Below are 16,798 nucleotides of genomic sequence, written 5' to 3' on the forward strand. Positions count from 1 at the left end.
TCATTTTTTATTTAATATTTAATAGTTTATGTTGTCTTATCTTTGATTACGAAGTATCTTTCTTTGTTGCTCTAACGCCCACTCACCGCCGCCACCTTCTCCAGCCTTCTCCTGCTAGTTTGTGCCATTAAAACTTTCCTTCTCTTTATGTTGCGCAACGAATATCACCAGATGCAAAGCAAAGAGTAACTATCAGAAATTCTGTGAGACGACGTACAGCGCTTTGTTTGCTGGCACTGCTGCATCCACGAGTGCAGCCAGCATTCATGCGCTGCCCACTAACAACTATGCCACTGGCATTCAATCAAGCAAAATGCCATCAACCGAAGCCATTAAAACCAATGAATCCATCAAATTATACTTCATGTGCCAGCACCAACCAATACTATAAATGAAGGTTAAAAATATTACTAACGAACAACTACAAAAACAATGCTAGGTATGCATGAATGTGGGCAATGTTATTCGCCCTAGCGCATACTTGGAAAGTATTTATGCGAGAATGTCAGCAAAGTATTTGCGTTTGTGAGTGGTAGACAGGCAGGCAGCTCAGCTGGTGTGAATATCGAGAGCATCATTCGAATCAGAATGAATCGTAAAGCCAAATCGTTGCTTGCAATCTGAGCGAGGTGAGGTGAGGTGAGGCGAACGGTGATGCAGCAATAAAAGTTTTACAGCTATGCTTGGCTCAGGCTTAGGGTGATTTTGTGTTATATGCAAATTAAGTGACATTTGCATCAGCGCACAGATGTGCCCGACAGCCTGGGTGGCTCGTGGCTCGTCCCTTGAACGCTATGCGATGACCAAATACCAAATGCAAGCGAGCGATTTGAGTGTGGCGTTGAAGGTAATTGTTGCTGACGACGTTAATGTCGTTACGATGATGTTCAGCTGCTGAGCCCTTTTAAAACTAGCCGCCATGCTGCTTTTATTAATGCTGTGCTGCTTACTTTTCCCTTAGTTTGTTCTTATTGCTAATGTTGCTGTGTGCCACCTCGGTCCTGCTAGCGCAATCTTAGTTCATACTCCCGCACTCTCCCGCACTCTCCCACACCCTCAAACTTCCATTAACTAAATGTACGTAAGCGTTTACAGCTGGTGCTGTTGCAACACTTTCGTTTATCACTTCGCCGGTCCACATGTGGCGTTGTGGCGCCATTCGCTGTCTGCTCGTTACACTTGACCGGCACTTCAATTGATAGTTGCTCAGCACTGTTGGTATTATTTGTTATTCTGTTGCGCCACCACATTCGGCGCCTTGTAGAAGGTTTGCACAAATTCTGAGAGGCTGTAAACGGTACCGGGGCCTTTGCTCGCATTCATGCAGATAAAATCGCCCAAGCTATGCGCATTGCCTGCAGGAGGAGAGCACAGAGAAATGTGGAAAATTACTATGTTAAAGGAAATTGGCAAAATTAAATAAAGAAACATTAAAATTCAATAATAGCACAAATAAGGTGCAAATGCCAAAGGCATAAATGCCTGAATGAACGCCTTACTGCTTGACTGTATGGGCGGGTATGAGGGCGGTGGCTTTATCCAACTGCCATCTGGCCTTCGCATGTGTCGACGGTCCGACGAGAATTCACTTAGATATGTTTCTGCGGGTATAACTCTGAAGTATCTGTAAGAAGGACAAGAAATTATGAAGGCAATAGTAATAGAAATAGAGAAAAATTATATAAATTGGAAAAAGCATAGAGGCATATTCAACAATTTAATGGCTAAGTGTGGCCAAAGAGCTGATAATGCGACCGACGAGCTGGGTATTACAGAATGCGATGAAAACCAAAAAAAAATTAAAACATACGAAAAATCAAAATACTCGCGAAACTAAGCGCCACCTTCAGGATAAAAGAATGGAAGCAGGTGTTTGGAATGCTAGGACGTTTGGCCATAGTGTTATCTTAAACGTTTTGGCCATAGTGTTATCCTCATCATGTTGGTCTCCTTGTCGCGGGGATGAGGCTTAAGTGTTGGTTTGACCCCCATATCATGGGGACCAACCCAATACGAACTAAGAGGGAAGCTCCATATGAGTATTGGCTAGCCATCATGGCAAAATTGGTGGCCACCCAATCACCATATGAAGATCACCGTACCGACGCACCTGTTAATCCTTAACCCTCATCATCCCATCATCTCCTCTCCTCACCCCCCCCCCTAACCCAAGGTGTCATGCGACCCGTGCCTATTGGGTGCTTTGCAGTCAGGGGGTTCTCTGTCCGACTGTATTTCTACGGAGCTACCTCGATACCGGGTCACCTCGGGGTATAACCATGACCTTGCCGTGGTATGGGGCGCTGCCACGGTCGACCATCATGTTTCCCCTTCCTTTTTATAAGATCACCATGTCTGCCACGGTGGACGGTGATCGTAAGAAACAGATGGAGTCTTTCAATCAAAAAACCTCAATGGACAAGCAGTCCCTAAATGCAAAGGAAGCTATAGCTTCCATCCCCAAATCTGGACCAAACCAGATTTCTCTTAGTACGACGGAAGCTGGGATAACTAAACCTAGTGGAAGTGACAGTACATCGAAGCCCTTCACGGCTAGCCCAATTCGTACGGCGGAAGCTGGTGCTGAGGACAAACCTGGCAACAGCAGAAGTGGCGGTACTCACAACAAAACTACGGCCAAGAAGTCAACTTCCTCTACCACCAATACCGGGACTAGCCCTGGTAAAGGTGGCAAAGCTGAGTCTGGAACGACTGATACCTCCGCAGTAGCAGAGCCTGCACGGCATGGCTACAAGGAGAGACGTGCTGCCTTCAGGCTACTGGAGCGCCTGAAAACGATTCCAGAGGGGGAGTGGTCTGTTAAACAGAAGCACTCATTCAGCTGGGCGACAAGGGTAACGGAGGAGTCCCCTCGGGGCTCTGAACCGAACCCAAAACGTCAGTTGTCGGACGACCCACCCAGCAACCCCAGCACGTTGAAGAAGCCCCGAATCAACAAGACTTCTCCAGCTACGTACAGCGAAGCTGTCAAAGGCCAACAGCTATGGGCGGTGGTTGATAAAAGCAACCCTGACGGCACTATTTCGCCTGACAATTGGAAGAAAGTGGAAGCCAGGCTCTCAAGCGTCTTCTTCCAAATTCTGAAGGAGCATCCTGGTCCAGCTCCTTTCTGTCGCGATAGTGGATGGCATCAGAGTCATGTGAAGCTAATCGCCTGTGCCGATCAGAGATCCACTGATCTATACAAAATAGCCATCTCAAGGATTGGCGAAGTATGGCCTGGGTCTAAACTCGAGGTAATTTCAAGGGATGACATCCCTAGTTTACCAAGAGCTAGGGCCTGGTTACCAGCGGAGCCATCAGACCCTAAACAAATCCTTGAGATGCTTCGGGTATGCAATCCAGAGCTTCCTACATCGTCTTGGAAGGTCACAAAGCTGGACGATCCCAAGGGCGAGTACCGAAGCGCTACTTTCGTAGTCTGCAAGGACTCGGCGGACGCACTGGCGCGATCGGACGGTGTAGTAAGCTATGGGTTTTCGTCCATAACTCTGAGGGTCTACAACAAGGACAAGGCGCCTAACTTAAAGGACCCGGTTGGAGCTGAGATAGGCCCCACGGCGGAATCTGGCTCCGGTCCTAACACTGCTACAGCGCTACGGAAGGCATCTACTGACGGCAGTATCTCTTCCTTGTTAGATAGAGTACTTGATACTACTCTCACTGATGAGGAAGAGCTACTGGCGTCAGATTCAGATGAGCCCAACAAAACGGTGGTGGAGAGGAAGCCCAGTAACCATGATGTTACGGGTTCTTCAGATTAATCTTCACCACTCAAAGGTTGCGTCCGCCAACCTCATAAGCCACCTGGCCAAAGGTGGACATCATATTGTCCTGATTCAAGAACCATGGGTATCACATGGACTTGTGTGCGGACTAAGGACTCAACAATATAAACTGATGTATGCTCGCAACAAAGGTAACCCTAGAGCGTGCGTACTAATAAGAAAAGGGATAAATGCTTTCATGCTCTCTAATTACAGCGACACCGATCAATTGACCATTAGCCTGGAGTCGGGAAATGAACGGATGTGGCTATCTTCCTGCTACCTCGCACATGACCACGAGGAGCTACCGAGATCAATATTCAAAGATCTGGTAGCGCAGGCGCAGAAGCTTGGCGCAAAGCTAATCATTGGTGCAAATGTAAATGCGCATCACGAGATATGGGGCAGCACTGATACCAACGCTAGAGGTGAGTGTCTCTTTGATTATCTGATAGGTACTAGACTACAGATTTGCAATAAAGGTAATAAACCTACTTTTGTCATTAGTAATAGACAGGAAGTGTTAGACGCTACTTTTGCTTTTGACTCCGTTATTAACAGAATTAGGAACTGGAAAGTTTTGGAAGAACATTCTTTTTCTGATCATAGATATATCTCGTTTGAGGTTAGCAAAAATCTACCGAAACCTAAGCCTGGTACAAATATCAGGAAAACAGACTGGGAAAGGTATATAGATTGTATCGGGGCTACCCTAGGAACATGTCCATCAGCGGTGCCACAAAGCATAGAAGGACTAGAAAATTTGGTTGACAAGATTACCTACACCATGAATGCTGCCTTGGCGGTAGCCTGTCCCATAAGAAGACTGAGGGGTAAACCCAAGCCTAAGTGGTGGACGGTTGAGCTAAGCGAGCTTCAAAAAACAAGCCGAAGCGCTTTTAATGAGGCAAAGAAAACACGTCTCGATGAAGATTGGAAAGGCTATAAAGATGCTCTGAGAATCTACAAGAAGGAAATCAGAATTGCCCAAAGGCAATCTTGGAAATCCTTTTGTGAAGAGGTTGAGGGGGCAACTGAGGCCTCCAGACTTCGTAAGATTTTAGCGGGAAGCCCTCAAAATTGGGAACTGCTACAGAAAAGTGATAGCACTTTCACTACAACCAGTAAAGAGTCTCTAGAACTTTTACTCGACACTCATTTTCCAGGCTGCTCAGACATTACTGGGCATGACATGGAAGATACAGCACACTGTCGTGAAGTCAGAATAGACGCTATTTCTGAGGATCGGCTCTTATGGGCGATTGAAAGTTTCAAACCTTTTAAATCACCGGGCCCAGATGGCATTTACCCGGTGGAACTGCAAAAGGCCGCCGGATATCTAGCACACGGACTACTAGCAATCTTCAAAGGTTGCTTTCTCTACGGTCATATACCTCTTAAGTGGAGACAAGTCAAAATTGTTTTCATTCCAAAAGCTGGTAGAAACTCACATACCCATCCAAAAGACTTAAGACCGATATCTCTCTCCTCCTTCCTATTGAAAACTTTGGAGAGGCTGATAGAATTTCACTTAAGCCTAACTATAGATAGAAATCTTATCTCTACGTCACAACATGCCTACACGAAAGGGAAATCGGTAGAGACAGCTCTACATAACCTTATTTACACGGCAGAGAGTTCACTGCACAAACAGGAATTTACTTTAGCCGCTTTCCTTGATATTGAAGGGGCCTTTAACAATGTTGAAGGGGGGGCAATTACTGCAGCACTCACTGATCTTAGGGTAGAACCGGGCTTGGTAGGCTTCATTGGCAAAATGCTAAATAGCAGAATCATTGAAGCGGAACTAGGAGAATCGGTGCTCAGGAGATTGGTAAGTAGAGGTACACCGCAAGGTGGAGTCCTCTCACCGTTTTTATGGAACGCAGTTGTAAGCAAACTTCTGTTAATACTGGAATCGGTGGGCTGTAAGGTGATAGCTTACGCCGACGATGTTGTTATTGCTGTCTCTGGTAAATTTGTATCTACATTAAGAGACCTAATACAAAATGCTCTAGATATACTTTCTAGGTGGGCAGGAAAGTGTGGTCTAGGAGTCAACCCAGACAAAACACAACTCATATTGTTCACTAGGAAACACAGAATCCCTCAGCTAAGTCCAATTACGCTCAAAGGGGAAGCTCTTGTGATTTCGGAAGAAACCAAGTACTTGGGACTAAACATAGATAGGAAACTGACTTGGAAGTCAAACACCATAGAAAGGGTCAGGAAAGCGAACCTAGCTTTTTATGCCTGTAGGAGAGCTTTAGGGAAGACCTGGGGAATTAAACCTAAGGTTACTCATTGGCTCTACACTGCTGTCGTCAGACCCATTCTTCTATATGGAAATGTTGTCTGGTGGTGTGCTATGCAGAAAAAAACCTATTCTAATTTATTGAATAAGGTGCAGAGATCAGCGGAACTAGCAATATGTGGCGCCATGAAAACCACGCCATCCATGGCTTTGGACATCATGCTACATCTGCCACCCCTAGATCTCTTCTGCAAATACTCAGCGGCCTGCGCCGCTTTAAGGCTCAAAGCGAGCTCACAGTGGAGAACTGTCACACATGGACATTCAACCATTTTAGACTCCTACACGGATATACCCAGTGACTGTGATTATCACCCTCCCATTCTTTGCTTCGAAAGGAATTTCCTAATGAAAATCCCTTCTAGACTGGAATGGCTTGAGGAAGATCCAACACCCAATACACCCGTTAAGATCTACACGGACGGATCCAAAATGGACACCGGTGTAGGATCAGGGTTATTTTGCGAAGAGCTTTCTATTAGTGAATCCTTTAAATTACCGGATCACTGTAGCGTTTTTCAAGCGGAAATAAACGCTATTCATGAAGCCTTAAAATGGTTAAAGATAAACAGAATATCATCAACGGATATCTGCATTCTATCAGACAGCCAAGCTGCCCTACGAGCCCTGGATGCATTCCAAACAACATCAAGGAGTGTCTTACGTTGTCGCCAATCTCTAAATGAGATGGCCAAACAATATCGTATAATATTATGCTGGGTCCCAGGCCACAGAGATATACCAGGGAACTGTAGGGCAGACCAACTTGCAAGAGAAGGTACCAGACATAAGTAATTTTATGGAGATACCTCTCGCAACTTGTAAGCTTCTCATTAAGGACGCACTAATCAATTCTGCAAATCAGAGATGGATTAGCGCTAACACCTGCGAAATTGCTAGACAAACATGGCCAAGGCTTAATTTACGTCTGTCCAAGAGTATTATAAAACTGAGTAGACTTCAAATCAGGACCTTAGTGGGGGCCCTCACAGGACATTGTCTCATAGGAAATCATGCAAGGAGATTAGGCGTATACACGCATGATTTCTGTCGTAGCTGCAGAAATGAGGAGGAATTGGAAACAATTCAACACCTTTTTTGCACATGCCCAGCTCTAGCCAGAAGCAGAAACCGATTTTTAAAATCCTACTTCTTAACGAACATAGATAATCTATACACTTTAGGTATCAACAACCTTTTACGCTTTGTCAAAAGCTCAGGATGGTTCAATATGGAAAGGGAAATGTAGCCCAGCCCCCGCGGCTCACAACGGACCCACTCCGTGGTCTAAGTGGTTTCGTTGTCTCTATGCGGCGATGCGGCTGCCAAACCTACCTACCTATCTTAAACAGCCAAAGGCTTTTAGATTAGATTAGATTAGATTTGTGGGGGGTTGCACAAGTCCAAGCACTCAGTCAGGAGGCCATTATACTACACCCGGATAGATTTTAGTAGAAAGAATGCAGAGGTAGGAAAGATAAAATGGATGGTGAGACGGAAGAATTAGTTTTAGGTCACTCTTTCACAAATCGCTTGGATGCATTGATGAATCTTAAGGGATCCGAAAAAGGAAGTGTATGAGCTTTATCCCTACTCAGCATACTTGCAATCGCAACCCAATATCCTAAGTCTGATACGGGAAAACGCCGGACAGCTACAGAGAAAATGCTCTGCAGTGTCGTCATCCTCAAGAAAGGATAGGCATATCGGGCTGTCGACGACCCTCATGGCAGCCATAAGCTGACCACAGGCGTTGTGCCCTGTGATTACACCCAGTAGTACTTTCCGGTCCTTTCTGCTGAGTTTTAGGAGAAGGGTCGCTATTTTCATGTTTGGTTCTTTCACAAAGCACTTGGCTACTCTGCACGATTCAACCCAAACCAACGTCCTCTATGGGTAGACCTCATGAAGTCGTCAATCCCTAGTTGAATCGATGCGGAATTGGCACCTAGAAAGGGTTTAGGGCCTAGTGGTATACTTGCAGAGCCATCAGTTTATCAAGGTTATCAAGGCTTACATCAGTTACTACCGCTACTTTAGACTTCAGAATAGAGTTTGAGGTAAAATTCCCCACGCGAAAGGTATGGGATTTGAATTCAGTGGTCAAAGAGAATACAATTGCTCTTTACACTGACGGATCCAAGATGGATTGTGACATCGGCGTGGGTGTATATACGAAAGATCTTGACACTTCCAAATCCTTCCGCCTGGGGAACTGGAATGGTATCAATTTCTCAAGCAGAAGTTCTCGGGATACGGGAAGGCTTGCAGGATGATTAAAAACCATCCACAACAACTCTCGGAAGCATGCATTTTTTCAGTTGGTCAATCAGCCATCTTAGCTCTAAAGTCACTTACAGGGTTGCCTATATTCGACGGACCCGACGAATTTCGATGACTCTTTGGGCCCATTCCAATCGACGAGGCTTGTCCGCAGGCAACAATCTTTGCGTCAATTGAATCTTATACGGGAATAAATGCAAATCAATGCGGATAATCGTTGTAAAGTGGTCCGAGCAATGCCCAACTGTTGAGAACGACGATTTTAGTATGTCCTTGGCGACGCCTTGGCCGGTTTTGATTTGGCCTCTTTGGATTAGAAAGAGCATCACCAGTCGAAAACCTTTCGTACAAACATTTAATGGTTTTCTTAGAAGGCGCACTTTTCACATTATTTAATTTTTTATACGCACGTTGAGTTTTCACAATTGACTTCTTTTGTTGAATGTAAATTTCAAAAATTTGGGAGCGCTCGCGTGGCGTGTACTGTTCCACGGTAAAAATCTGCTTGGACTGACGCTTCCAACACGGTATGTCATTAAGCGATCTGACGTCTCTGTCAAAAGATACAGGGTTGTCAGATGGGTCCGTCGAATATTGGCAACCCTGTATAACCAATTCAAAAGCCGTCAGATAATACAAAGAATGGCTTAACTCTTTAGCGGGCACGACAGACACATAGAAGGAAATGAGAAAGCTGAAGAACTGGCAAGACAGGAGGTATCCTATAACGAATTCGAAGCGGTAAAAAAAGGCTGCCCCCAAAGCGTGTGCGAAAAGGAGGTCTTCTCGCTACTCCAGAAGCAGGCTGCTGACAGGCCATCTATAATATAAAACTGCGTTTTAAGTTATTCTCTTTGACGACAGGACTTTTGTCAAATACTTTGAATTTTCAAGGATATGAGTAATTAAAAAAATTATTTTGAGAATCAGTGCATTGTAGAATACAAATATGAGTAGGATGAAAAATAATATAGAATAATAGAACCTTCTCTGGAAATGAAAAAAAAAAACAATTTGTTGGTGCGCAATGAAAAGATATTGGAAATGTTTCCATCCTTGAATATATTTGAAGATTTTGAAAATAATCCTGAGTTATTCAACAAGTTTTGCATTTCGATAAGAGAGCGCGTTGCTACTAGCCTAGCTTTTCTTTTTTTGCCTTGGTATTATTTTTATGTGAACTTACGAGAAGTTTCTTTTTCTTCTGTCAATTCATTCTTTGCTTACAACCCATTTAGTATCGCCGACATTCGACAGGATTCTCTACAGTGGAAAAAATCAATTATCGAGCAGTGATTGAATTTTTATTTTTGGAATAAATCGTCCAAAGCAAAGGAAAAAGGAAATAAAGGAACGAATGTTGAAAGTGTGCAAGGACTTTTCGCCATCAATTAGTAGAGTAGAAAGTTAGGTTGCTGAACTTAAGCGTAGCCTTACAAGCTTTCAATATAATCCACGTTAAGGACATCCAAAGACAGCAACAACACCAGAAATCGTAGAAAAAAATAGAGGATATCGTATTGGAAAACAGTTGAGTGACTGAAAAAGATTTGTTAAAAGCCGGAAACATCTCATTGGGCAGTGTTAGCAATATTTTGGCTGAAGTATTGGGTTTCAGAAAGCTGTGTGCGCAATGGAGTGGAACAAAAACACATTCGAATGCGACTTTCTTAGCAATTTGTAAGTCGATTCATCACTACGGATGAGACTTGGGTCGATCACTGTGATCCTCAATCAAAACAAGAGGCTAAAGAGTGGTGTGAACCTGGTTCCGAAACGAGTTCGTGCTCAGAAATAAGTCAAGAAGGTGTTAGCATCAGTAATGCGTGGAAAGTGTTTTTCATCAAATGATGAGGTCAAAGCAGCTGTGGAAGCGTATTTTGCAGCGCTTCCAGATTCTCATTTTAGGGATTGAGTTCATAAATTGGAATCTCGTTGGAACAAGAGAGAGGAGATTATATATATATATATATATATTATATATAATTAGTATACACCAAACACCCTTTTTGGGTGTTTGGTCGAGCTCCTCCTCTTTTTTGTGGCGTGCTTTTTATGTTCTTCCACAAATGGAGGGACCTACGTTTCTAAACCGAATCTGAACGGCAAACGGGTTTTTATGAGGAGCTTTTTCATGGCAGAAATGCACTCGAAGGTTTGTCATTGCCTGCTGAGGGGCGATCGCTATTAGAAAAAACTTTTTTTAACATTTGGTGTTTCATGCACGGTGTTTCGAACCTGCGCACTTCCGAATGGCAGTCACGCAACAATGCATTCTACTACGACGAGCGCCAAGTGGATGTGGAAATATGCCGCCATCTCGTTAAGCGATGCCTGGCATTTGCGAGCAATGATGCAATTAGTGACAACCTCACAGATAGATTTCATCGTCGCTAGGCTAATGGAATAAATATAGATTTAGTCACAAAACCAGACAGCTACTTCATTAAGGGCGAGAATTTCAGCTTGAAATACGTTGGAGTGATTAGGCAGAAGAGCTGGTACTCAGGTACTATTATTATTATTGATTGGCTGTTTGTGCACTGTGGCCTGAATAGATCTATTGTGCAGCCATGTAGTCTACTAAAACAGTTTTAGGCTATTAATAAATCCTAAAACTGCTGTAGGCTTAATTTCTACCAGGAGGTTTGGATCTATCGCCCCATTTTCCAGGTAATTTAGTCTGCGTCGTGCCACTGTTGGGCAGTCGCACAGAATATGTTCTGCCGTTTCTTGTGCCTCCTTGCAGAGTCTATAAGAATCGTTTTCTATCACACCTATCTTTTTCATGTGATAATTAAGTTTACAGTGCCTGTTAGTAGTTCAGTGTAAAGTTTTATGTTCTTTTGGCTTAGGTTAAGGATCTATGAGTTCTGGATCTTTGAGTCTTTTCGATTGCCGCATGCCCGATTGGGCTCTCCAGTAATCGATTATGCCTCGTTGTTCCTAGCACTAAATAACCCATTAAAATATGGCTCATATCAACAATAGTCACTGCGATTTGTTGGTCCCAGACCGAGTGTATGGCCGAGTTTCCATTGATTAGTTGCGGCAAGCTGAGCTGTAGTGTTACCTGCATTCTGTTTACCAACCAAGTTTAGGGGAGGTAAGAAGAAAATAGTTTTCAGAGTATTTAAAACATCAAAGGGTATGATTCTAAAAGCGTCGCGATATAAATAAGCGCCACTCGTTGAACTCGATGGTGGAGCGGATAATTCTGTTCGGCAGAAATATGGGGTATGCAAGTAATCAAAAAAGTACTATGTATTTAATCGGCGCGTACACCCTTTTTGGGTGTTTGACCGAGCTCCTCCTACTATTTGTGGTGTGCGTCTTGATGTTGTTCCGCAACTGGAGGGGCCTACAGTTTCAAGCCGACTCCGAATGGCAGATATTTTTTTGAGTAGTGTTTTCATGGCTGAAATACACTCGGAGGTTTGCCATTGCCTGCTAAGGAGCGACCGCTTTTAGAAAAATGTAATGCATAAATAAAAAATTGGAAATAGGAAAATAAGATATGAGTGCAACAGCTGCCTAATACAGGCTCCGCTCTTACGCCTTAGAAGGTATATTAGTTCAAAGAACTGCTGAGTTTCTAAAGTTCCACTTCTGCACTTCTTGAAATTATCGTCAGAAACCACGTCATGTTTTGGTTTAGTTGTAAGAAGGAATACTTGCCTATGGTGTTCTGGCCTCAGCGCCAGATCCGAGCGAAATGTTTCCGTAACATACTTGTGAAAGTACGTGGGAAAAGGTAGCGTCGTATCCAAGTCAAACACCAAGCACCGATTAGGCGATGGATTGTGCATGAAGAAGACGTGGTAATCCTGAAAAGAAGAAAATTAAGAGAAATATAAAATATTTGCAAGAACAAAAGCATCATTCAAGTAGAAAGTTTCGTTTCGTATTTTAATGAAATGAAATAATGTCGTAAACTTTAAGTAGCAGGCACATAACTGTACTTGTGCACGTATGTATGTGTGCTTGTGTATGTGCATACATATCTGCATATATATAAAAGTAAATATGGATTCAAAAAAATACGACGTAATAAAGAAAGAATCTAACAAAGTGGAAAATATCAACCGAAAAAAACGCTGCACTACTCGTTTGTTTGCATTTTATGTGCTGCAGGGTCTGACAAGGCTAAAACTAAGACTGGTAATATAGGCGGTCGGTCGCAAGCACAAAGCCTAGAGGGACCGACGAACGCTGCCATGATGAAACAGAAACACGCATAGCAGCAGCCTCGCACACATACATACATGCGCGCATATATTTAACATATAAATTTTTGTGTAAAATGTAAATGTTGTATGTAATTATTTGGAAGCCATGCCGTTGTAGTTGTGAACATTAACGCCACCGGGCATAATGTGCCACATGCAACATAGCACACACCGACAACATATAATATATCCACAGAAGCTAAACAACAAAGCGAATTTTTTTCCTTGGTGCCATTGGGCCAAACGCTGTTAAGTACGCTCCCCTTACCGATCGTCCGTTAAATTGGCGCTCCTTCATGGCTGACGTTGGCTTGGGCTGACCTCGGCATGTCCGCCACCAAGCACATAATTTCTTTATTTTATTAGTAGAAAAATTCACAAATTTCCCGAATCACGCCCAAATGCACACCACCCGTACTGAACGCCCGAAAGGTGGTGCCAACTTAAATGGTCTTTTCCATTTAGGCTATTCACGTGCAATTGCTATATTTCTTCTGTTTTTTGGGCCGTAAGATATGCTAAGGCAAAACTCGAGCGTGGCTACTCAGAGTAGTTGGCCAATATGACTTTATTAATGCATGCAAGGAAAAGGTTAAGTGTATTCGTGAGATTTGCATCATTGCGCATACAACTACACTCACTTACACACATACATACATACATACATGCAGAAATGCTACATAATAAACAAAATTGCAAACGAACCAAAGCACCCATACAGTTGTATGCGGCCAAGGATAACCAAATACATACATATATATGGGGTAGGTCGAAAAGTTTGCTAACAATAATACGACTTTTTTTCGTCTTATTCGTCTATTTCGTCAAATTAAAAAAAATTTGAAAGAAACAAAAAATGAAATGCAAAAAATAATTTTAAATAAAAAAATTGAAATAAAACACAAATTTTAAATAAAAAAAATCAAATAAAACACTTTCAAAAAAAAAATCAAATAAAACACAAATTTTAAATAAAAAAAATCAAATAAAAAACTCTCAAACAAAAAAATGAAATAAAACACAAAATTTAAATAAAAAAGAAATCAAATAAAAAAATTTTAAATAAAACACAAATTTTAAATTAAAAAAAATCAAATAAAAAAAAATTTCGAAGATACAAAAAATGAAATGCAACAAATAATTTCGAATAAAAAAATTGAAATAAAACACAAATTTTAAATAAAAAAATCAAATAAAAACTCTCAAACAAAAAAAAAAAAAATTAAATAAAACACAAAATTTAAATAAAAAAGAAATCAAATAAAAAAATTTTAAATAAAACACAAATTTTAAATTTAAAAATGCAAATAAAAAAAATTTCGTAAAAACAAAAAAAGAAATGCAACAAATAATTTTGAATAAAAAAATGTAAATAAAACACAAAGTTTAAATAAAAAAATTAAATAAAAAACTTTCATACAAAAAAAAAAATGAAATTAGCAGTAATCCAGGACAGAGGCTTGTAACTATTCGCCCGAAAATACAGTCTGTGTCAGGAAAAAGGAACCGCGATTATGGATGAAGTATAAAAGATATATATTTAAAATTTTTTTACATGAAAGTATGTACAAAACTACGAGTCGCAATTACTCAATAAACCGTGTAGTCTTCATCGTTGTCGAGTATAGCCAGGCATCTTCTTCGTGCTCTCATTTGAACCAGCTTTTGTGCGTAGCTCGTCGACAAAGAGGACCAGATTTTCTGAAATTGACGCACGAGTTGCTTTAAATCGTGGACTAGCTTTGCGGCAAGATACGTTTTCATAGTTCCGCACACATTTCCAATGGAGTTGGCGTCTGGGGACTGAGAAGGCCAGTCCATTACTTTGACGCTGTTTTCATGTTTTGTTGTTTCTCAATTCTCATTTCTGTTTGGTTGCGTTTTCCGGAATTTAAGGTCTTCTGCACGTAAACGCCCTCGAACCATGTCTTTGGATCCATTAACACCACTTTTCTCTAAAACTGCTTTAGCTTCACCCAACGATCGGCTTTGTCACAACCCAATTAATGATTTTCTGATCTTGCTTTGGAAAAGTGTCTTTTCTTTTTGACCTCGTCCGGGGAAGTCCTTAACGTTTTTAACTTCCGTATACCGTTCCTTCATTTTCTTCAAAGCGCGCCAGTCATTTCTTTCTCGTGATAACCGGCACCAGTTCGACATTCCAAGTGAAGCCCAGTTGGTCTCCATCTAATCTTTCCAATGAACGAAGTCCCTTATAATCTCGATATCATAACTGTCAACAGTGACGCCGACTGTTTGTCTGATGACATGAGGCACTTTGTTTTGTCCGCATTCATCACCCGAGCCATTCGCTTTGCTTCTTTACCCAGTTTGGAAAATACTGAACTAACAGCACGGTTGTTAAGGCATGATACGGCATGATCGCACGATCTTTTTCAGCGCCAGTTGGAAGAAGTCACACGATGGCGAGTCACACTGTCAGAAACCTCGTTTGGTATCAAACGGCTCGGAGAGGTCTTTCCCAATTCTGACGGCGCTGCTGATATTGAGCAACGTCTTTTTACATAGCCTCTTCGTGTTGTCGAATGCAGCTTTAAAATAGGCAAAAAGATGGTGTGTGTTGAGTGTCGTTTCATGGGTCTTCTCCAAGGCTTGGCGCATTGCGAATATCTGATCGATTGTAGATTTTCCAGGCCTAAAGCCACTGTGTGTATGTGCGTGTGTGTGGTATACCGTTCCGCCCATTTATTTATGAACGTCTTCGACTTTTCCAAATATTTTGTGCAGTTGCACGAGCCATTTTTGGACCTTTGGAGAAGAATACGCCTATTTAGCAGCATTTGATTCCTTTTTTTTTGTAATCGAACTCTAAGTGTAAATTTCGCCGGTCACGCTACTATTAGACAGACTGTATGTTGTGAATTGTTACATATTCTTTTTAATTTTTGTGAAGTGAATTTTATTAGAAGTTTTCCGAATTTTTATTATTATATCAAAATTTAAATAAAAAAAATCAAATAAAAAAATTTTAAATAAAAAAAAAAAAATGAAATAAAACACTAATTTTAAATTAAAAAAATTCAAATAAAAAAAATTTCAAAGAAACAAAAAATGAAATGCAAAAAAATTTTGAATAAAAAAAAATTGAAATAAAACACAAATTTAAAAAAAAAATCAAACAAAAAACTTTCAAACAAAAAAAAAATGAAATACAACACAAATTTTAAATTAAAAAAATTCGAATTAAAAAAATTTGAAAGTAACACAAAATGAAATGTAAAAAAAAAATTTTGAATAAAAAAAATTGAAATAAAAAAAAAATTTTAAATAAAAAAAATCAAATAAAAACTTTCAAACAAAAAAAAAATGAAATAAAACACAAAATTTAAATTAAAAAAAAATCAAATAAAAAAATTTGAAATGAAGAATTTAAATAAAAAACAAATTTTAAATAAAAAGATTTCAAATAAAAAAATTTCAAAGAAACAAAAAATGAAATGCAAAAAAATAAAAAAAATTTAAATAAAACACAAATTTTAAATTGAAAAAATTGAAATAAAAAAAATTCAGAGAAACAAAAAATGAAATGCAAAAAAAAAAAAATTGTGAATAAAATAAAGTGAAATAAAACTCAAATTTTAAATTAAAAAAATCAAGTAAAACACAAAATTAAAAAAAAAAATAATCAAATAAAACCACTTAAAAAAAAATAAAAAGAACGGACGTAAGTTATATAATATAAAAAACCACAGTAATCTTCATCTACCAGTCTGCAGTGCATTCTTTCCTTTTTATAGTAAAAAGGCGAGATCCGTGGAAAATGTTCGACATTTTCAATCCTCTTCAAATTCAAATCACTTTCCATTAAATGCCACTTTGGTAAAGCTTTTTTTAATGTCAACCTACAAAATTTCACTTTTCAAACGCGCAATAGCCGCATATCGGGTATTGGCAATTTGTTAGCGATCTTTTTAGAATACCCAATACCAAGCGGAGGACCAAGCAATCAGCAAACAGGGCAACCAAGGCAAGCAGGAGGGCAAACGACGTACGGCAGGTTTTATGTTTTCCTTTTCAGCCTTCAGTCAACAAAGTGGCGTCTACCAAATTTTCATTCCAACTACAGCAACAACACTGCTTGGCTCAGGAGAAGATGAATGCTTGCGTAGTCGTAACTACTTTTCGCTAATAAAATTGAAATGCGCCTTTCCATCCATTCAGCC

The 16,798-nt window shown here is 40.6% G+C and overlaps 1 protein-coding gene across 1 annotated transcript in view; it reads right to left on the reverse strand.

The window, feature by feature from the left end:
- Positions 1 to 1,081: 1,081 nt before the first annotated feature.
- LOC129246072 (protein N-terminal glutamine amidohydrolase) overlaps positions 1,082 to 16,798 on the reverse strand; it is a 93,952-nt gene continuing 78,235 nt past the window's right edge. Inside the window, exons 3-5 of the mRNA XM_054884600.1 lie at positions 12,064 to 12,212; positions 1,500 to 1,624; positions 1,082 to 1,355 (exon numbers count right to left, since the gene is read on the reverse strand). Of these exons, the coding sequence (XP_054740575.1) occupies positions 1,222 to 1,355; positions 1,500 to 1,624; positions 12,064 to 12,212 (408 nt within the window). The 3' untranslated portion in view covers positions 1,082 to 1,221. The remainder of the gene's footprint in view (positions 1,356 to 1,499; positions 1,625 to 12,063; positions 12,213 to 16,798) is intronic.

This window comes from Anastrepha obliqua, chromosome 4, assembly GCF_027943255.1.
Source record: "Anastrepha obliqua isolate idAnaObli1 chromosome 4, idAnaObli1_1.0, whole genome shotgun sequence".
Classification (NCBI taxonomy): Eukaryota; Metazoa; Arthropoda; class Insecta; order Diptera; family Tephritidae; genus Anastrepha; species Anastrepha obliqua.